The sequence below is a fragment of the Giraffa tippelskirchi genome, chromosome 2 (genome assembly GCF_054371585.1).
Source record: "Giraffa tippelskirchi isolate mGirTip1 chromosome 2, T2T-mGirTip1v1.2.pri, whole genome shotgun sequence".
Taxonomy (NCBI): domain Eukaryota; kingdom Metazoa; phylum Chordata; class Mammalia; order Artiodactyla; family Giraffidae; genus Giraffa; species Giraffa tippelskirchi.
In genome coordinates, this window is record NC_137276.1 from 49,131,687 (window position 1) to 49,155,005 (window position 23,319).

Sequence of the window (23,319 nt, forward strand, 5' to 3'; positions counted from 1 at the left end):
ACAGGAATCAAACCAGGGTCTCCTGCATTGAAGCCGGATTCTTTACCAACTAAGCTATCAGGGAAGCCCATGGGTAGGTAAGACCATTATTTATTCAACCAACATTGTAGAGCATTATTGTGTTAAAGAAAAAAAAAAATTTTTAGAACAGGATTAAAGACAAAGTAACAACACTGCTTAGATTAACTCCTATAATCACTATTAGAATTTAGCTAGCAGCAAGCTAAAAATATAGAAGGTTGACAAGCAAGACAGGGTGGCAAGAACTGTCCAAGACCGAGTTGTGGTCCTGATGGCCACCTGAGTTGCTGGATGACCTTGAAGAAGTCATCAACCTCTGTGACCCTTAACCTCCTCACTTGCACATTAAAAAATATTATAGAGTTCTTTCTACCGTGAACACTTTTAGAATCTCAAATATACAAAGCAAATCATATTCCTTTAATATAGGGTTGTCAGATTTAGCAAACAGAAACATGGCATCCCTCTTTAAAGGTGGCCCTTTGCCTTTAAGCCTCAACTCTTAACTTCTTACAACTATATTCAGAAAAATTAATTCCTATTTAACAAACATGTCTTCCCAAAAGACAGATTCCATACATATGATTTTTCCATTCAGTGTTTTTAGAACTTTACACAAATGCAAATATTTGTTTATGATAAAAACAACAACTTACTAAAAAGATAACACAGAAATATACAAAAGAAAATTAAAACTACATGTAGTCCTAAGTCCAGTAAAATCTATATTCAATATTTGGGGTAAATTTCCTTTAAAAACTTATTCTTTTTAATAAAACAGGAGCATACTTTGAGCTGTTTTATAAACAGTTTTCACTTAATATACTGCATACATCTTTCATATCAATAAATGAAAATACACATTGTATACAATGACTAGACGGTATTCCAATATATGTTTCTGTCATAAGTTTTATTTACCCAGTCCTTTACTAAGATGTATTTTCACACATCCAAATTTTTTACTATTACCAAAAAAACTATAATAATATACAAGTGTACATGTATCTGTGAATGTGTGCGTCTGTGTGTGTGTGTGTCTGTGTGTGTGTGTGTCTTGGTCTACTTAGGCTACCATAACAAAATACAACAGACTGTGTGGTTTAAACAGCAGAAACTTATTTTTTCACAATTCTCAAGGCTGGGAAATCCAAGATCAAAGCATAAATTTCATTCTGAAACCACTTCTCTTAGCTTATAGGTGGCTGACATTTTTCTATGACCGTGCCCAGAAAAAAGAATTCTCAGGTAGCTCTTCTAAAAAGGGCACTATTTCCACTAAGGGGTGGGGGTCCCCACACTTAAAACCTCATCTAACTGTAATAATGACTCAAACGTGTTTCCTGTGTCTTTTTTAGAATTTTCACACAGATACTTGTATGTTTGAGAACATGTTCATATCTACATTTATAATATAAACTCAGAATCAATAGCACTTATGGATAATTAAAGACAGTGGTGGGCCATAGCTCCCCTCTTCCAAAATTTCTCCCAAAATAGTATAGAACAAAAAGAAGGGAAGTGAATCTACACAGAAACTATGCCCTCAGCCCTCATAATTTGAAGACTGAGAATGTCTAAACTTCAAAATGACTGGAAATAAAAAGGGGCAATCTCTCTGTCCCAGAGTGGGAAGTCTTATGCTCCTGCCCCTGCAAGGCTGATCAAGAAAAACTTTGGAGAAGTTAATGCTAATGGCTGTATACAAGTTCAATACAAAACCATCACAAGGAAGAGGAAGGCATTTTAAGTCTGAAAAGTCTACAAAAAGGACTCACACCAGAAAACTGCCTACAAGTAAAGGACTTTTAAGGCCAAACAATTTAAGAGAACTTCTATAGGAGGCAAAAAGCAAAAAAGGAAGAGCATCCATGAACTACTGGGTATAAACAACAATCGGATTGATCTTTCCAGAGTGCCAGGAATCAGTAAAGATTTGAGAGAGGTGGTCCTGTCTGCTGAAAATAATGAGTTCTATGCTAACAATATGTACCTGAACTTTGCTGAGATTGGTAGCAATATAAAGAATCTCATGGAAGACTTTCAGAAGAAGAAACCAAAAGAACAGCAAAAACTAGAATCAATAGCAGACATGAAGGCCTTTGTTGAGAATTACCCACAGTTCAAGAAGATGTCTGGGACTGTGTCAAAGCACGTGACAGTGGTTGGAGAATTGTCTCGGTTGGTCAGTGAGAGGAATCTGCTGGAGGTTTCAGAGGTTGAGCAAGAACTGGCCTGTCAAAATGACCATTCTAGTGCTCTCCAGAACGTAAAGAGGCTCCTGCAGAACCTCAGAGTGACAGAGTTTGATGCTGCCCGCCTGGTGATGCTTTATGCGCTACATTACAAGCGACACAGCAGCAATAGCCTACCAGGATTAATGATGGACCTTAGGAATAAAGGTGTTTCTGAGAAGTATCGGAAGCTTGTGTCTGCAGTTATTGAATATGGTGGTAAACGGGTCAGAGGAAGTGACCTCTTCAGCCCCAAAGATGCTGTGGCTATTACCAAACAGTTCCTCAAAGGATTAAAGGGAGTAGAAAATGTATATACTCAGCATCAACCTTTCTTACATGAGACCCTGGACCATCTCATCAAAGGAAAGCTTAAAGAAAACCTGTATCCTTATCTAGGCCCCAGCATACTCAGAGACAGACCTCAGGATATCATTGTGTTTATCATTGGAGGAGCCACCTACGAAGAGGCTCTAACAGTTTATAACCTGAACCGTACCACTCCTGGAGTGAGGATTGTCCTAGGAGGAACCACTGTGCACAACACGAAAAGTTTCCTAGAGGAAGTTCTGGCTTCTGGACTGCACAGCCGAAGCAAGGAAAGCTCTCAGGTTACATCACGGTCAGCAAGCAGAAGATGAAGTGGTGATGGAGAGGTGAGCCGAATGGTGCAACTTCCCCTCTTGCATCGCTGCAGGCTTTCTCCACTGACCAGAGGGGTGTTGGAGAAGAGTCTTGGGTTTTGAGCTTGTTGTTATAACCCACATCCAGGTAGCCTGCTGATTCCCGAACTGTTGGCACAGACACCAAGACTCCCAGTGATGAGTTGAGAATAAGTCTGAGCCCATTCCAATCCAGTTTTCTCATGGTTTCTTTATCAAATAAATAAATGTATTCCTTAATTAGGAGATTGGGATCAACTTATATACACTACTATGTATAAAACAGATAACTAATGAGGACCTGCTGTATACAGCTATAGCACGGGGAGCTCTACTCCATTCTCTGTGGTGACCTAAATGGGAAAGAAACTAAAAATGAAGGGATATATGTATACATATAGCTGATTGACTGCTGTACAGCAGAAACTAACACAACATTGTAAAGCGACTATACTTCAATAAAAATTAATTTTTTTTAAATAGCTCATGAACTCATACATACTTAATTTAGGCAAACTGAGTAGTAAGAACAAAAGTATGTATGTACAGATGTTTACAGTATTTGGAATTGATTAACAAAATTAAACCATTTGTATCAGTTCAAAAAAATGTATTCCTTGTATTTGATAGCACAATCACTTCAGTTTCTGATTAATTTTGTTGGGCTCTTACTTGAGTAAAGGATTAGAGCTTAAAGGAGTTTTAAAAATTAAAAATTAGATGCACATACTACAGACGCTCCTCTTGACCCCTTTTATTTTTCATTAACATCACATTTCTGCACAAATCATTTCTGAAAACTCATATTTCTATAAGAACCATCCAAAAATTATTTGTCCCTAAATTGCAGTTTTCTGTGGTACTGAGAAACCATGTATGAAGACAATAAAAATCCATTTTATGAAAAGATAAAAAAAAATAAAAAATAAAAAAAAATAAAAAATAAAAACACTAGGACTTTAAAAACACAATATTAAGAAAATAACTTAATTTTTAAAAATGGGCAAAGACTGAATAGAAACTTTACTAAAGAAGATGTAATCAACAGGCAAACAGAAATATGCTCAAAATCATTAGTTAGGAAGATGCAAATTAAAACCACAATGAGATATCACCAGTATTTATTAAAATGGCAAAAAAACAAAAACACCCAGACAATACCATGCTCTGATGATACAGAGCAACTAGACCTTTTAGACACTACTCACAGGAATACAAAATGTTACAGCCACTCTGGAAAAGTTTGGCAGTTTCATATTAAGTTAAAAAACCACTTTCAACACAACTCAGCAATTCAACTCCTAAATACTGACCCAGGTGAAATGAAAACTTATGCACCCATAAAAAACTGTCATGAAACTTAAAAATGGCTTTATTCAAAATCACCAAAAAGTGAATGGTCCCTCAACTTAGGAATGAATAAGTGTAGTATATCTATACAATGGAACACTATTCAGCCATAAACAGAATGAACTACTGATATACAGAACAATATGAATAAATCTCAAATGCATGTGTATTGCTACTGCTAAGTCGCTTCAGTCGTGTCCGACTCTGTGCAACCCCATAGACGGCAGCCCACCAGGCTCCCCCATCTCTGGGATTCTCCAGGCAAGAACACTGGAGTGGGTTGCCATTTTCTTCTCCAATGCATGAAAGTGAAAAGTGAAAGTGAAGTCGCTCAGTTGTGTCCAACTCTTCGCGACCCCATGGACTGCAGCCTATCAGGCTCCTCCGTCCATGGGATTTTCCATGCAAGAGTACTGGAGTGGGGTGCCAGTATACAATAGTATGTAACCTTTTGAGTCAGCTTTCTTTTGCTGACATGCCTTCTCCATGTGTATTACGTATAAGCAAAAGAAAGCTGACTCAAAAGGTTACATACTATTGTATACTGTTATACGAAATTTTGGAAAAGGTAAAATTATGAGGACAAAAACACATCAGTAGATGCCAGGTACCAGGTTTGAAGGAAAGTTGACTGCAAAGGCACAGAAGAATTTTGGTGGGTGATGGAGCTGTTCTATACCTTGATCATGGTGGTAGTTACAGGACAGTAACGTTTGTCAATACTGATAGAACTATTAATATAGACTAGTTATGGGATGAACTGTGTCCCCCCAACAGTTCATATGTTAAGTCCTAACCCTCAGAACCTCAGCATCTGACCTTACTTGTAGAGAGAGTCTTCACAAATTAATCAAGTTAAAATGAGGTCATTAGGGAGGGCCCTAATTCAGTATGATTGGTGTCATTATAAAAAGAGGAAATCTAGAGATAGACACAGACATACACAGGGAGATGTAAAGAGGCTGGGGTGATGCTTCTACAAGTTAAGGAACAAAAAAGACTGCCAGAAAACTAACAGAAGCTAGGCAAAAGGCATGTTATGGATTTTCTCTAACAGCCCTCAGAAGGAACTAATAATACCAACACCCTGATCTTGGACTTTAAGCCTCTGAAACTATGAGACAATAAATTGCTATTCTTTAAGCCACTTGGTTTGTGGTATCTTGTTATGGCAGCCCTAGAAAACAAATATAATACTAAAAATAGTGAATTTTACAATATGCAAAATTGTATATCATTTTATAATATATAAAATTGTATTTATATCTTCATTAAAAAGTGGAGCAAAAGAGTTTGCTAGATCTTGGAGACAAATGAAAACGTGTTATATTATTGGTCAGAATATTGGGAGTGAGTATAAACTACAAAAAGTGATCAAATCATATACAAGCAACTCATGCAGCTCAATACCAGAAAAATAAACAACCCAATCAAAAAACGGACCAAAGAACTAAACAGATATTTCTCCAATGAAGACATACAGATGGCTAACAAACACATGAAAAGATGCTCAACATCATTCATTATCAGAGAAATACAAATCAAAACCACAATGAGGTACCATCTCATGCTGGTCAGAATGGCTGCCATCAAAAAGTCTACAAACAATAAATGCTGGAGAGGGTGTGGAGAAAAGGCAACCCTCTTACACTGCTGGTGGGAATGCAAATTAGTACAGCCACTATGGAGAACAGTGTGGAGATTCCTTAAAAAACTGGAAATAGAACTGCCATATGACCCAGCAATCCCACTGTTGGGCATACACACCAAGGAAACCAGAATTGAAAGAGACATGTGTACCCCAATGTTCACTGCAGCACTGTTTACAACAGCTAGGACATGGAAGCAACCTAGATGTCCATCGGCAGAGGAATGGATAAGAAGTTGTGGTACATATACACAATGGAATATTACTCAGCTATTAAAAAAAATACATTTGAGTCAGTTCTAATGAAGTGGGTGAAACTGGAGCCTATTATACAGAGTGAAGTCAGTCAGAAAAAGAAACACCAATACAGTATATCAACACATATATATGGAATTTAGAAAGACAGTAATGATGAACCTATATGCAAAACAGCAAAAGAGACACAGATGTAAAAACAGACTTTTGGACTATGTGGGAGAAGGCGAGGTGGGACTATATGAGAGGATAGCATTGAAACATGTATATTACCATATGTAAAACAGAAGACCAGTGCAAGTTTGATGCATGAAGCAGAGCATTCAAAGCTGGCGCTCTGGGACAACTCTGAGGGATGGGGCAGGGAGGGAGAGGAGAGGGGGGTTCAGGATGGAGGGACCATGTACACCCATGGCTGATTCATGCAATGTACGGCAAAAACCACCACAATATTGTAAAGTAATTAGCCTCCAATTAAAATAAATAAATTATCTTTTAAAAAAAGTGATCAAATGTATCCAATCCTATATATAACTATGGTTACTGAACACCTAACATAATTTTTAAATAGTAAAATAAATATTTTTGGCAAAACAAACACTGAGAATTTAATGTTAACAAAATTCAACTTATGAAAACTTGTAGGATTTGGCTAACAGTTCTTGGAAGGAAATTTTAAATCATAAATGGTTACATTTAAAAGAAAGTTTAGACTTCCAGTTTTAGGTAAAACATGTAAAGGGCATGTAAGCTGCCACTCCCATCCTTACAATAAGAAAAAGGCTGAAGAAACTGAAATTCAACAACTTTTCTTGGAGCCACCAGAGAAATGAGGCAGCATGGCAAACCACCACCTCCAAATCTACAGATAGGAAAATCCAGAGAGTTACAGCCAAGATTTGCTTACCTGAAGCAGAAGCTTCCAGAGACATAAGCTGGAAGGAAATTTTAAATGGTAGTTTCATGATCTGGTAGAGGCTGAGTATGGGCTAGCATGGGACTGAGGAATCCCTGAAGTCACAGTCTTAGTGGAGCTATAACACTTTTGAGAGTTTTCTCTCTAGAAACTTCATGAGGTTCTTACTCAGAAGTCAAGAAAGATTCCCCTACAGCTCAGGCAGAGGGAGGGGGACATAAACATGAAAACTCCGAGAGCATTCTCCATAATGGAGGCCAACTCACTTTATTAGGGGCTGATCCCACCTGGTGCAAGGATATTTCAGTGATTCCAGACTCCTCTAGTCTTGCTTTTTCACCTAAGTGATTATATGGTGAGGAGCGGTAAGAAGCTAAGAAACACTTTGCCCCAGACACATGGGCCCACTAAAAGACTGAGATTTAATCATTAGACAGTAGACAGTTTCCCCTTCCCAATACCTTACCACCACACTAATAGGACTCTAGTACAAAACAGTAGATTACAACAGAAAGAGCTACGGCACACAGATTCTTTCTATGGAGGAGTTCTCAGGGAAACCCAAAGAGAACAGAGGAGGCAAAACAAGGAAACTAGAGGAACTTGAAGCCTTACAGAAAGACAGTGTAATACTGGCATAGGGAGACACATCAGGTGATTAAGAGTTGTGTATATATATAAAAATGTAATAGATAACAGGTATGAAATTAGTGAGAAGAGACTAAACTAATTCAGTAAGTGGTATTTGGATAATTATTTATAAAGTAAAAAAAAAAAAGGATGCCTACTTAATACTGTATGAGGCAAAATAAAGTAGGGTAAATTGAACTTATCCCAAACCAGGCCTAAAATGTCCCTGGTTTAAGTGGCATTTAACTTATTTTCTGCATACGTTACGTGTCTACTGCATGTCACGATGAGGGCTCTGCTCACTATAGCCACTCAGCGACTCAGACTGATGGAGACTTCCATTCATAGCTCACTGGTCAGAACTATTAACATGGTCCCATCTACTCATAAAACTGGCCAGGAAAACAATCCTATCCTATGAACAGAAATCTTTATTAGGAAGCAGTAATGCCAATGACTTGATGGCAAGCCCAGGGAATCCACTGCCCATGGCAATAAGAACCAGTTGACCATACTTCCTTACATTTCTTGGCACATTTTTTTCTTTCCAAATGCCTATCCTCTGAGTACTATGTACTCTTCTCTACAGATCACTGCTCTACGTAATGATAAGCTCCAAACAATTTCCCTTCTCTGGAAACTCAAGAGAACTAAATCACATCTCTTCCCAAGGACACAGCATTTATATTCCTCAGTACGTATCGCACTATCTCCATAGACTAAAAAGAGCACAGATGCTCTGCTAAGTGCTTTTCATTCAATTCATTCCATCCCGAGAACAATTCTTTGAGATAGGTATTATTATTATTCCCATTTTAAATTAGCACAACTGAGGTAAAGAGAGGGTAATTTATTCAGTTGGTAATCTGAAATCAAGCAGTGTGGCTTCAGTGCTCCTGTCCCATCAAGGCCCATTTAAATTTCCTTGTAGGTACTGCTCCTTTCTCATTAAGCCTCATCATTTCTATCCAGCACACTCCTTCAACCCTTTCTCTGCAGTCCTCTCCATCTACCCTCTAATCTTTTATGATGCTCTAGTGCCCAACTTCCCAAGGCTGCCCAATAGGAAAAGCAGTCCAGTAGAACAACCATTTTCCTGAATAATTAAACTGAGCAGTGTCACCTCTGCCCTCCAATCCTACCTATTCCATCTTCCTCTATCTTCGGAGAGACTGATCGGATGGGTCATGGTGGAGAGGTCTGACAGGAAGTGGTCTACTGGAGAAGGGCATGGCAAACCACTTCAGTATTCTTGCCTTGAGAACCCCATTAACAATATGAACCGGCAAAAGGATAGGACACTGAAAGATGAACTCCCCAGGTCAGTAGGTGCCCAATATGCTAATGGAGATCAGTGGAGAAATAACTCCAGAAAGAATGATGGGATGGAGCCAAAGCAAAAACGATACCCAACTGTGGATGTGACTTGTGATAGACGCAGAGTCCGATGCTGTAAAGAGCAATATTGCATAGGAACCTGGAATGTTAGGTCCATGCATCAAGGCAAACTGGAAGTGGTCAAACAGGAGATGGCAAGAGTGAACGTCGACATTCTAGGAATCAGCGAACTATGATGGACTGGAATGGGTGAATTTAACTCAGATGACCATTATATCTACTACTGTGGGCAAGAATCCCTTAGAAGAAATGGAGTAGCCATCATGGTCAACAAAAGAGTCCGAAATGCAGTACTTGGATGCAATCTCAAAAACGACAGAATGATCTCTGTTCGTTTCCAAGGCAAACCATTCAATATCACGGTAATCCAAGTCGATGCCCCGACCAGTAACGCTGAAGAAGCTGAAGTTGAATGGTTCTATGAAGACCTACAAGACCTCCTAGAACTAACACCCAAAAAAGATGTCCTTTTCATTATAGGGGACTGGAATGCAAAAGTAGGAAGTCAAGAAACACCTGACGTAACAGGCAAGTTTGGCCTTGGAGTACAGAATGAAGCAGGGCAAAGGCTAATAGAGTTTTGCCATGAGAACGCACTGGTAACAGCAAACACCCTATTCCAACAACACAAGAGAAGACTCTACACGTGGACATCACCAGATGGTCAACACCGAAATCAGATTGATTATATTCTTTGCAGCCAAAGATGGAGAAGCTCTATACAGTCAGCAAAAACAAGACCAGGAGCAGACTGTGGCTCAGATCATGAACTGCTTATTGCCAGATTCAGACTTAAATTGAAGAAAGTAGGGAAAACCACTAGACCATTCAGGTATGACCTAGATCAAATCCCTTATGAGTATACAGTGGAAGTGACAAATAGATTTAAGGGACTAGACCTGATAGACAGAGTGCCTGATGAACTATGGACAGAGGTTCGTGACATTGTACAGGAGACAGGGATCAAGAAAATCCCTATGGAAAAGAAATGCAAAAAAGCAAAATGGCTGTCTGAGGAGGCCTTACAGATAGCTGGGAAGAGAAGAGAAGCAAAAAGCAAAGGAGAAAAGGAAAGATATTCCCATCTGAATGCAGAGTTCCAAAGAATAGCAAGGAGAGATAAGAAAACCTTACTCAGCGATCAGTGCAAACAAATAGAGGAAAACAACAGATTGGGAAAGACTAGAGACCTCTTCAAGAAAATTAGAGATACCAAAGGAACATTTCATGCAAAGATAGGCTTGATAAAGGACAGAAATGGTATGGACCTAACAGAAGCAGAAGATACTAAGAAGAGATGGCAAGAATACACAGAAGAACTTTACAAAAAAGATCTTCATGACCCAGATAATCATGATGGTGTGATCAGTCACCTAGAGCCAGACATCCTGGAATGTGAAGTCAAGTGGGCCTTGAAAAGCATCACTATGAACAAAGCTAGTGGAGGTGATGGAATTCCAGTTGAGCTATTTCAAATCCTCAAAGGTGATGCTGTGAAAGTGCTGCACTCGATATGCCAGCAAATTTGGAAAACTCAGCAGTGGCCACAGGACTGGAAGAGGTCAGTTTTCATTCCAATCCCAAAGAAAGGCAATGCCAAAGAATGCTCAAACTACCGCACAATTGCACTCATCTCACATGCTAGTAAAGTAATGCTCAAAATTCTCCAAGCCAGGCTTCAGCAATACGTGAACTGTGAACTTCCAGATGTTCAAGCTGGTTTTAGAAAAGGCAGAGGAACCAGAGATCAAATTGCCGATATCCGCTGGATCATCGAAAAAGCAAGCGAGTTCCAGAAAAACATCTATTTCTGCTTTATTGCCTATGCCAAAGCCTTTGACTGTGTGGATCACAATAAACTGTGGAAAATTCTGAAAGAGATGGGAATACCAGACCATCTGACCTGTCTCTTGAGAAACCTGTATGCAGGTCAGGAAGCAACAGTTAGAACTGGACATGGAACAACAGACTGGTTCCAAATAGGAAAAGGAGTACGTCAAGGCTGTATATTGTCACCCTGCTTATTTAACTTATGTGCAGAGTACATCATGAGAAACGCTGGGCTGGAAGAAACACAAGCTGGAATCAAAATTGCCAGGAGAAATATCAATAACCTCAGATATGCGGATGACACCACCCTTATGGCAGAGAGTGAAGAAGAACTAAAGAATCTCTTGATGAAGGTGAAGGAGGAGAGTGAAAAAGTTGGCTTAAAGCTCAACGTTCAGAAAACTAAGATCATGGCATCTGGTCCCATCACTTCATGGGAAACAGATGGGGAAACAGTGGAAACAGTGTCAGACTTTATTTTTTTGGGCTCCAGAATCACTGCTGATGGTGACTGCAGCCATGAAATTAAGAGACGCTTACTCCTTGGAAGGAAGGTTATGGCCAACCTAGATAGCATATTTAAAAGCAGAGACATTACTTTGCCAACAAAAGTCCGTTTAGTCAAGGCTATGGTTTTTCCAGTGGTCATGTATGGATGTGAGAGTTGGACGGTGAAGAAAGCTGAGTGCCGAAGAATTGATGCTTTTGAGCTGTGGTGTTGGAGAAGACTCTTGAGAGTCCCTTGGACTGCAAGGAGATCCAATCAATCCATCCTAAAAGAGATCAATCCTGGGTGTTCATTGGAAGGTCTGATGTTGAAGCTGAAACTCCAATACTTTGGCCACCTCATGCGAAGGGTTGACTCATTGGAAAAGACCCTAATGCTGGGTAGGATTGGGGGTGGGAGGAGAAGGGGACGACAGAGGATGAGATGGTTGGATGGCATCACCGACTCGATGAACATGGGTTTGGGTAGACTCCAGGAGTTGGTGATGGACAGAGAGGCCTGGCGTGCTGCAATTCATGGGGTCGCAAAGAGTCGGACACGACTGAGTGACTCAACTGAACTGAACTGATCCAAAATGTTATTCTCAAATGTTGTCCTGGGTAGAAACAGAAAGATTACCTACTAAAGGATTAAAATATATTTTACATGAAGGAATCCCTCTTGAAGCCTCCTGAAGAAGAGTGACTGTCCCTGCCCACGTGCTACAAGGAGTTACCAAAGTTTAAAGAATAGGAAGGAAAGAAGGGGTGAGGACTATAAGGATGGGGAATGGGAACAGGAATTAAGATCTACTGACCACAGAGGTGCCTCCCACCTTTCCTTCCCTTGATGACAGTCCAACCCTTGGCAGAGAGAGTTGATCCTAGGTCTCCAGGTACCTGCGTGAATTGCTCACAAGTGGGTGAGTCTCAGGTGTGAGTTTTTCTTCTATGTTGCTTCTCTGATTGCTAAGCATGCTAATCCTGGTTTGAAGCCATTTCCAGCCTAAGTGAGGAACACAGTGGCATTTTCTGTAATAAGGATTATCTCTCCTCCCAGGTGGTGCAGTGGTAAAGAATCTGCTTGCCAATGCAGAAGACACAAGAGACTAACGTTTGATCCCTGGGTAGGGAAGATTCCATGGAGAAGGAAATGGCAATCCATTCCAGTATTCCTGCCTAGGAAATCCCATGGACAGAGGAGCCTGAAGGGCTACAGTCCATGGGGTTGCAAAGAGTGGGACATGGCTGAGCACAAAACGCACGGCCACTAGTGGTGAGTGCTCTGGGTGGAACTGTATCCCCCAAATTTACATCTTGAAGTCTAAACCCCCAAAGTGATGGCATCTGGAGATGTGACCTTTGGGAGATTATTAGGTTTAGATGAGGTCATGAGGGTGAGGCCCTTATGGCTGGATCCGCATCCTTGTAAGAACAGATGCCCATGTGAGAACTGAAAACAAACCTATCTACAGGTCAGGAAGAAAGCCTCACCAGAACCTGACCATGCTGGTACCCTGATCTCAGACTTTCAGCTTCTGGAACTGTGAGAAAATAAATTTCTGTCGTTTAAGCCTCCTACTCAATGGTATTTTGTTATGACAGCTCTAGCAGACAAAGACAGTAGAGATTTTACATTACCTCATTTAATCTCCCAATAAGTATATTTGTTTTGTATGTCTAAACTAGGATTCAACTGTCTAATAACTACAAAGTACACTGCTTTTATCCTGACAATGTCTCCTACATCTTGGCTCTTGTCCAACCCTGTCAGTAAATAGTTCCCTTGGACGAGTCCCTAATCTTCTCTAAGCCCAAATTTACTCTTCTGACATTAAGATAACTAAACAGGATTCTCTCTAGAGTGCTTTAGCTGCGCATAGATTATGCATGAAAGCAAGAAAATAATGTAGAGATTATTTAGAACAAAAGAGGTTTTTTTTTTTTTAAATCTTCCTGCTCCTTAAAAGTTACCATTACAACATCATATAAATAAAAAAGCAGAACAAAGTCAAAAATAAACTATTATCCAGAAGCTCAAATACCAAGATCCTTAACTTTACAAAGATAAAAAATTCCAATCCTCCTCATCTTTCTTTAATTCTGAACTTAAACTGGGCTGGAGGGCAATGCTAGTTTCTGCCTTAAATTATAAGCTAGTTCTAGCTGGCTCAAAATGCAAAGATCCATTTAGTGTTACATGGAGCAATTTTCTAGTCTTTACTGTATTTTAACAACTGTAAATGGCAAAAAAACACTTCTTTCAGAAATCTGCCAAAGAAAAAGACTAATTTTTAACACAAAGTAAATCATAACACTTTTCACAAATACACTAGTCAAAAAAGAGGTATTATACAACATACAGTATCCCTCTATACTGAGGAAACTTCAAATCTATGTAAATATACACCAAAAACTCTCCTCAGAAAATCTCCACATTAAAAAAAAAAAAAGTATTCACAAAGTACTGTAAAAAAGTAAAAAGAGTCACTAAATTATTACTATAAGGTAGTTATGGCAGAATCTGCACATCATCATAATCTGCTGAAAAACCATTTTAAAATATTGTTTCACACCATTAACATAATGCCAGGGATTTGCTTCAGAAGCATCTGGTAGAAAGGGAAGAGTGGGGGAAATGCAGGAATGGAAACAAGACAGTTCATGATAATTGCTGAGGCTGAATAGGGGGTATATAAGGATTCATTATCCAATTCTAATTCCATGTATGTTTGACATTTCTCCACAAGAAAAGCTAAAAAGGTATTACACAATCTTGAAGAACAAATTTAATCTTCATATCCTAACAATAAAAAAAAAAGACTAGTACCTTCCAATCTTTGAATTTTCGCTTTCACCGAAATAATAGCCTCAAAGGGTGAAACTCTCAGCTCAAAACAAGTTCCAGTCAGTGTTTCGATGAAGAGCTCCATGGTATCATAAAAAGGAAGTCTGTAGTAAAATGGTCCCACGTTATCTTCATCGAAGAATGGAGGATCTTTTCTGTTATCCATTACTTTGACTTTTCTAATTCCTCTGGAATATGCTGTAGGCAACTGTATTCCAGTTCTAGGCAAATCAGCTTTGAACACTGGTTATATATACGGTTGCTCATGTTTTGAGTTTTATACCTAAAAAACAAGAATAATTTTTTTAACAAGCCCATGTGAAAGTCTCATTCCTCCACAAACATTTTCTGAACAACTCTGGCCTATATCAATCTTCCAGACAGCCCAGAATTCATTTTAGTACTTACTATGTCTATTCCTAAACTATTCATGATTGTCTTTGAAAGCATTCTCTACCAGTTAGAATGTAAGATTATTAAGAATAGGTATATTTGCTATACTTTATAGCAGCTACTTATGTATACTGCATGCTGAACAATTATATGTCTTCTTGTTAACGATACTTAAATCAATGATTTCAACATGTAGGTATATATTTGCAAGACCTTGAATGTTATGCACATCCTTTCCTGAAATACACAAGTTACATTTATAACCCATATAAAGCATAATGTTATAGCCACTGTACATTTGAATCACACTGAATGGGTAAAACCTCTGAGTGGGAGAAGAATATCTGGAAGACTAGGTGAACAGAATGGGAACACAAGGGCAGTGCAAAAATCAAGAAGAAAAATGAATGATAAATTTTTTACAATTTTTTTTTTGCCAAAGCATATATCACTGAACTCACTGCAATTTTCATTAACAATGTGAGTAAGGGAGCACTTATTTTTTAAAACTTGTGGTTTAATTAATAACCTATATCTCCATTCTATAGACATGATTTCCACAGGCATCTGAAATCCAGATACTAGACAGACACCTGAAATCCAACACATCCAAAACTAACCATCTTTTCTACAAACGTCCTTCTTGTCCTAGTCTCCATCTTGGTAAAGAGTACCACCATTAACCTAGTCACTCAAGCCAGAAATCTAGGAATCATTTTAGATTTTTTTCACAATCCTCAAGGTATCCAGATGTGACCAATTCTAACATGACAACTTAACATTTCTATAATACACGACCCTCTCCAACCTCACTGATTAGGACTTAGTTCAGGCCATAATTAGCTCTTAATGGAGAAATTTTGATAGCCTAGTTATGATCTTTGACTCTTGCCCTTCATTCTTCTGATCCATTCTCTAGAATGTCAGTCATCTTTTTTTAAAAAAAGGAAAGTTTAATAAAAACTGGATTAAGGTATCATATCACACAGTTCAGAAATTATTTTACTCTTAATTATATTTAAGCAGGGGAAAAGGTCACACAAAATTTTTAAATTACTTAATATTTGACTTTAGAATGCACTGCAGTGAAACCACTCATTCAGACTAAATGAGGGAAATGAACCTAAGATGGCCTAAAGCCTGAATTTGTTTTCTGTTTAAATAAACTATTTTCAGAGCAGTTTTAGGTTCACAGCAAGATAAAGCAGAAAGTATAGAGTTCCTAGAAAGTACAGTCTCCAAGTACAGAGGAGAGTGAAAAAGCTGTTTTGAAACTCAACATTCAAAAAACTAAGATCATGGCATCCAGTCCCGTAACTTCACGGCAAACAGAAGGGGATAAAGTGGAAACAGTGACAGATTTTATTTTCTTGGGCTCTAAGATCACTGCAGACAGTGACCGCAGTCATGAAATTAAAACACGCTTGCTCCTTGGAAGGAAAGTTATGACAAACCTAGACAGCACATTAAAAAGCAGAGACATTACTTTACCAACAAAAGTCTGTATAGTCAAAGCAATGGTTTTTCCAGTAGTCGTGTACAGGTGTGAGAGTTGGACCATACAAAAAGCTGAGCGCCAAAGAACCGATGCTTTCAAATTGTGGTGCTAGAGAAGACTCTTGAGAGTCCCTTGGACTTCAAGGAGATCAAACCAATCAATACTAAAGCAAATCAACCCTGAATTTTCTTTGCGAGGACTGTTGCTGAAGCTGAAGCTCCAATACTTTGGCCACCTGATAAGAAAAGTCAACTCCCTGGAAAAGACCCAGATGCTGAGAAAGATTGAAGGCAAAAGGAGAAGCGGGCGGCAGAGGACGCAACGGTTACATAGGATTGCAGACTCAAAGGACATGAATTTGAGCAAACTCCGGGTGGCAGTGAAGGACAGGAAAGCCTGGAATGCTGGAGTCGATGGGTTGCAGAGTCAGACACGACTCAGCAATTGAACAACAGAGTTTCCATAACTCTTTGCCTGCACACACGCACAACCTCTCACTACCAACAACTTACATTAGAGTAGTGTATTTGTTACAATCGATGAACACGTTGACATAGCAGCATCACTCAAAGCCCACAGTTCACATTAGGGTTCACTCTTGGTATTACAAATTCTATTGATTGTAGTAACATCATTATAGTAACACACAGAACAGCTTCACTGCCCTACAAATCCTTTGCACTTTGCCTCTTTATCCTTCTTTCCCTTCAATCCCTGGCAACCACTGATCTACTGATCTTTTTACCATCCCTATAGTTTTCCCTTTTCCTAAATGTCATACAGTTGGAATCATACAGTATGTAGCCTTTTTAGATTGGCTTCCTTCATTTAGTGATTTGCATTTAAGTTTCCTCTACGTTTTTTCACGGGCTGATAGAGCCCATTTCTTTAGAGCACTGAAAAATATTCTGCTGCCTGAATGTACCAAAGTTTATCTATCCATTCACCTACTGAAGGACATCTCTTGGTTGATTCCAAGTTTTGTCAGTTATAAATAAAGCTGCTATAAACATCCATGTGCACGTTTTTGTATGGATGTCAGTTTTTGACTTACTGGGGTAAATATCAATGAGTATAACTGCTAGATCTCATGGTAAATATATGTTTAGTTTTTAAGAAACTGTCAAATTGTCTTCCAAAGTGGCTGTTCTATACTGTCTTCCCACCAGCAATGAATAATAGCTCCTACTGCTCTACTTTCTCATGAGCATTTGATGTTGTCAGTGATCTGGATTCTGACCATTCTAACAGGCATGTAATGGTATCTCACTGCTTTAATTTGCATTTCCCTAATAACATGCAATGTAGAGCCCAGTTATCTTTTTAAAATGTAGAACTGATCATGTTATTCCTTAGCTCAAGGTCCCACAATGGCTTCCCACTGTCTACAGATTTGACTCCTTAGAAAGGCTCCCAAGCCCTATTTCATTTATACACATACCTCATCCCATCCTGCAATATCTCTGGCATTCTCTGTTAATCATTTGCACCTGCAGTTTCAGAATACACTGGTCTCTATATCGTTGCTCCTGCTTTCCTCTCCTCACTGCCATCCCACACCTGGCCAGTTGACAAGCACCTATGACCTTTCAAGACTCAACTCAAATAGTAGCTAGTCCACAAAGCCTTTTACGGTTACTCCCCTTCACACTCTGACCTCCATAATACATTGCACCCATTACAATCAGTTTCATTTTTAAGATGGCTTTTCTACTCAACTGTAAGCTATTTAAGGGAAGGATTTACCGCCCCATCACTTAACACGGTATTTTGTACATATTGGTGCACATTAAAAGGTTGTTCAATAAGAGTATATAAATTTTCACCCTCTCAACTGATTTTTAGAGCAAAACTATAATACAGGGCTTCCCTTGTGGCTCAGCTGGTAAAGAATCCACCTGCAATGCAGGAGATCCTGGTTCGATCCCTGGGTTGGGAAGATCCTCTGGAGAAGGGATAGGCTACCCGCTCCAGTATTCTGGCCCATATTTAATATAATGAAGTACATTTAATATAATTAATTAACTAGGGAACCTAAATTGCATTGTGCATATACTGCAAAGGTCCTGAAGATATGATGGAAGAAAAGCTTTTGCTGGCAGTACAGCTGCTTCAAGTGCTGTTATACTGTCAAAATAATGAGTAATAAATATAATAACACAAAGTATTGTGCTAATGCTACTGCTGGTGATAGTGGTAAAAGACCATTACTTTCACGTAAAAGCCAAATAAATGGCTGTATTGCTCAGGCTGTGTTTCTCACTTCCTTAATACATTCACAGGCCTGTAGAAATAATGAATGTATAAAATTAACCCCTAACCCCTTTTTCCATCTCACTGAAATGACTGCTTTTGGATTCAAAATACAATTTTGGATAGAATGTGGATTCTTAAGAACATACTTATGCTATATCAAATAAGAACATACTACAGAATTATCAATGTCTGTACCCTCAAAGCCAAGAGCACTTCTATCTACATAGTAAGAGATCTAGTAGCAGAGGTCAGGGGTCAGGAATATTAAACTGAACATTAGAAAAATAAAGCCATGGGTGACCAGTGCCTGCCCAAGGAACTCAGAGACAAGACACAAAGAGCATTTCTTTCACCCCAGTAGTCCTCCACAGCAATACCCTGAATATAATAAACAAGGGGTGGGAGAAGGTAACATGAAGACAAATTTGGAAGCCCTTCATCTACAATGAGAATGGATACAGTAATTACGGTCTAAAAGAAAAAACAGCAACTTAGAAGAGCATTACTGGTACTAGAACACTACCACAAATTTGGGTCCTAATCATGCAGTAATTTCCAACATCCAAAAAGAAGCAAGATTGGTAATCATATTCGAAACTGAAATGTATGCCTCTAAGAAATAATTATACGTTTCCTCAGCAGTAGAAATCACTGCATCAGGACACCTTCTGAAAGTTGTGGGTGAATATGCTTGACTTGAGCTTATTATGGAACCCTAAGATGTTGGAAAACGAAGGGCAATGAAGAATCAAAAACAGGATGGAACATGATATGAGGACAGCTTAAGAAAGAAAAAAACAGAATAGGAAGAAGAAAGGAAGAATGCAGGGGGAAAAAAATTACTTCCAGAATTTTTACCAATAATTAAAAAAAAATGCTTAGCTATTAAGAGTAATGGCAGCAAACATTTCTATATCAATTTCCAAAACATTTCTCTCTTGTCTTCTGAAAAAGTTCTTAAAATACCACCACCACAGATGTAAGGGAAATGAAAGACAGGTAATGCAGGACCCGTGCTGAATAATTTCAGTAACTCAAAATTAGCTTTATCCTCTTTGTTCTAAAGAGTATTAGTCACATATAAGCAGTTCTTTTAAACTCTTCTCCCAACATGAGGAGATACAGCGTATTACGCAGCCCTAAATATACCAACTTTTAATGAACTATTTTTAGTAATGTCTGGAAATATCCGTAAGTTTTAAATATAAGCTTCAGAATTACATCCACCACATCACGCATCTGTGCCCTAAGCTCTGAAATCAATTTTCTAGCGGAATTGGGAAATTCTTCGGAGCCAAAGCCTTCTCGAGCCTTCAAAGTACAGACATTTGAAGAGGACGGAGTCACCTGCGCAGCCCGTGCTCCTACAGGATAAACTCCGGCTACCCACACGCACTGGCCCGATCAGGACCGCAGAGGTCAGGCTCCGCGTCAGAATCGGCGACTCGAAGGGCAGCACCTGTCCGGCGGGACGGGCACCCCGCGTCGCTCTCGCGGGGGGACGTAAAGTGGAAAGAGTCTCCTCCGCCAAAGCAGCCCACCGCGCCGGTCTCGGGGCAGCGGCGGCGGAGGGGGCGCAGCCAGGAGGCCAGCGACAACAGCGCGGCCCGGCTCAGCGGCCCGCGACCCTGGGCGCCCTCCCCATCCGGCCCGCTCGACCTCACCGGCTCTCTTCCACTCGCTCACCCGCCCGCAGGCCTTTAGGGAGGCGCGGCCCCACGAGCGACGCTGCTGCAGGCACCGACGAGCAACGCTCCGCCTCCGCCGCGACCCCGCCCCTTTGTGACACCGCTTACCAATCGCTTGCCGGCGCTCGCGTCGCCTTCCAATCAGTGGGGACGGGGGCGGGACCTGACCGCCGGATGCCGGCGGTTGCTCGGAAGCCCAGGCTTCCTTCGCGTTCGGTGGTGGTTGTCGGTTAGGAGAAGCCCGGATGTTAATCCTTGATTACTAACAGTGGCCGCCTGACTAGGGCCAAAGCGGGAGGCAAGAGACCAGTCGCACAGCCTTCTGGGAACAATAGGGTTGGCCTCTGGCCGGACGAGGGTGTGGACAGCACCTTTACCGAGACCAACCTAAGGCGCTCTTAGAGGTGCCTGACTTGCTGAAGCCATAGTCCCAGTCGATGGTCTTCCAAGAACCTGTGCACTTCTAGTGCGGCCCAGGAGGCATGCCTTAAACAGATCCTTCTCCACGTACTTCACTGTCCCCTAATGTTTCTAGTCCTGTCTACCTTATCTGAAACATAGGGCCATTGCCATGCCTGGCTGAAAGCAAGGGGAAAAGAAAACAAGTTCTGTAGGTCTTATCCATTTATTCCTCATCCAACCTACTGAGAATTGTGTAGAGTTGAAACTGAGTGGGTACTTCGGGTTGTTAAACTGCAGTGTTCGGTATGCCCAGACAGCCCCTTCTGTTTTCTAATTCTCAAGCTGTTGAGCTCAGTGTACACCATAACTGACAACACAAGCCTTTCAGGCTGACATGGGCCTCCATTGCTTTTCTCATTTCCCGTTAAGTGTTCTAAAGCCAACCCTTATGGTTTTCCAACCCTCCCGGCCTAGTTTTACTAGGTGGATTAGTTAGCTGACAATAAAAGTAATCCCCCTCTCACAGAAGCTTTTACTCATCATCTTGTGACTCAAAGGAACCAGTCTAAAATGAACTGCAGTATCTAATCTTTGTCACCCGTCCTTTCTCATTCTCTGAGACCCTACCCACCAGTTTATCTCCACAATTCAGAAAATTGAGACTACACTGAAGTTTATGAGAAGGTACTGGGCTTTCACACATCTTCAGGCTGTCTCGCCTGAAGAATGATTCCTTCTTAAATTCTAATATTGAGTAGATTGGAGCTCGTTGAGGACCAAGATAAGATTATTATCTTTGCATACAGCCTGTGTTGGAGTGAATCTTACTGAATCAAACTTTAGCTTCCAAACCTGCCTCCCCTCTCAGTCAGGAGAACTGAAAGAACAAGCTATAAAGTAAGGTGAATGAGTTGATGTCAATGTATGGCAATAACCACCACAATATTGTAATTAGCCTCCAATTAAAATAAAGAAAAAAGCCTTGGGTTCCAACGTTGGAAGCCAATTCATTATCATCGTCATCTACCAAGTTTCAAGTGCCAGATAGTTAATGAGGATCTTTGCATATTGTCTCCCATAACAATCCTCCAAGGTTGGTACTGAGGCCCCTCCTTGACAAAGAAGGAAATAACTAAGGTAAACAAGTTCCCTACACTCAAAACAGTTCTAAGTGGCAGATTTAAATCTAGGTCTCAATACAAAAATCCAAACTTGTTCCACTATTCTACTTTGCTTCCAGATTTTGCCTCATCTGTGAAATGAGGGCAATTTCTATCTGGTAGAGTTATGGAGACTGAAAGTGTGTGTGCATGCGTGCTCATCCAGGTCGGACTCTTTGCAACCCCATGGACTGTAGCCCTCCAGGCTCCTCTGTACCTGGAATTTTCCAAGCAAGAATAGTGGAGAAGGTTGCTATTTCCTCCTCCAGGGGATCTTCCCAACCCAGGGATCAAACCCACATCTCTTTCGTCTCCTGCACTGGCAGATCGATTCTTTACCACTTGAAAATAGCAGGAATAGTGCCAACCAGTGAACCAGTATGTGTTAAGTTCCCTTTCCCTTTCAAGCATCTCAAAATAGCAATTTGCATATTTTCTAACTCTATTGTCTCTTGAATTCCCTGGAATCAGTCCTAATGGTGGCTCAGCAGATTTTATCATTCCAGAAGAAACATATGTTTAACAAATGCTTACTGAGTGAGGAAGATCCCACATTGGGCTCTGACTTAAGAGCATACAAATAACTCTGAATACAAATTAATATTAATACAAATTAAATGGGTAGAGAAAAGAACAGGAAACTAGTATGTACCGTCTGAGTCATTCTCTCAGCAGAGCAGGACAAACAGCTGATCTGTGACAGCTATACAAAATCTCTTGAGAATAAGCAATTCTCAATTCAACTTTAAAGTATCCAAGAAAGAAGAAAGAAGTTAGTGGCTTCAGAATGGGTGAAGCCAACTGGGTCTGCTTACAAGATTGCACCATGGTTACGGACTGAATACTCATGAGCTAGAGAGCACTGCACAGGAAAACAGACTCAGTGGACAACAGTTATAGAATATTCCCATCAATGTGGAGTTCTATGGAACAGTGGTGCTCTAGAAGCTGACATTCCCATCCTCAGCATTTCTCCCTACCATTATCTGGGTTCATTCTGCCTCTTTCAAAAAATAATGCAAAGCTCCAAGGAGTGGAAATGGATGCATTACGACAAAGGTCAGCACATTGTTTCTATAAAGGGCCACAAAGGAAACATCTTAGACTCTGTGGGCCATCCAGTCTCTGATACAACTGTCAACTCTGGCATTTACCTACTAAGGGTGAAAACAGCCATCAGTTCAGTCACTCAGCTGTGTCTGACTCTTTGTGACCCCGTGGACTGCAGCACGACAGGCCTCCCTGTCCATCACCAGCTCCCAGAGAAATGAATGGGTATGACTGCCTTCCAGTTAAACTCTATTTACAAAAATAAATAAATAAACTGTAGAGGACTGTAGTTTGCCAACTCTTACTGTAGTGGACCTGTAAGGTATCTTCAGAATTCAGTGGAATGAGACGAAACCTGCTCTCCTAGCGTAAAGATGCATGAAGTATATAATCTCTCATCCTCTTCTTCTATCTAGTGCCCAGGCTCTAAGTTAGGGCTTCCATACATTTAGGAAAGACTTCCAATCATGGCAGGCATTTGCTTCCTCTGGGAGTCCCTACCCACCCATGAAAGGCACAAATAGGTTTCTTCTCTAACAGACCCTAAACCACGGCCCTACCAAGGCTAATCAAAATATGGTTTTAAAAAAATAG

General features: G+C 40.2%; 1 protein-coding gene and 1 pseudogene across 51 annotated transcripts in view; one reads left to right on the plus strand and one right to left on the minus strand.

The window, feature by feature from the left end:
* Positions 1-20,982, minus strand: part of ZFAND4 (zinc finger AN1-type containing 4) — a 54,039-nt gene extending 33,057 nt beyond the window's left edge. For 19 of the 50 annotated variants that reach the window (XR_014074265.1, XR_014074262.1, XR_014074251.1 and 16 more), the window contains exons 1-2: positions 19,773-20,143; positions 14,261-14,561 (exon numbers count right to left, since the gene is read on the minus strand). Coding sequence is in view for 33 of the 50 variants with exons in the window: in XM_081561149.1 (XP_081417275.1) it covers positions 14,261-14,444 (184 nt within the window). In the remaining 17 variants the exon portion in view is untranslated. Of the gene's footprint in view, positions 1-2,754; positions 3,128-14,260; positions 14,562-19,772; positions 20,194-20,221 lie in introns of those variants that run through there. The other 31 variants (XR_014074263.1, XR_014074259.1, XM_081561147.1 and 28 more) reach the window with 5 other exon arrangements.
* LOC145533871 (vacuolar protein sorting-associated protein 45 pseudogene) lies at positions 1,928-3,396 on the plus strand (annotated as a pseudogene). Its single transcript, XR_014074266.1, has one exon. The product of XR_014074266.1 is annotated as a vacuolar protein sorting-associated protein 45 pseudogene (transcript).
* Positions 20,983-23,319: the final 2,337 nt, after the last annotated feature.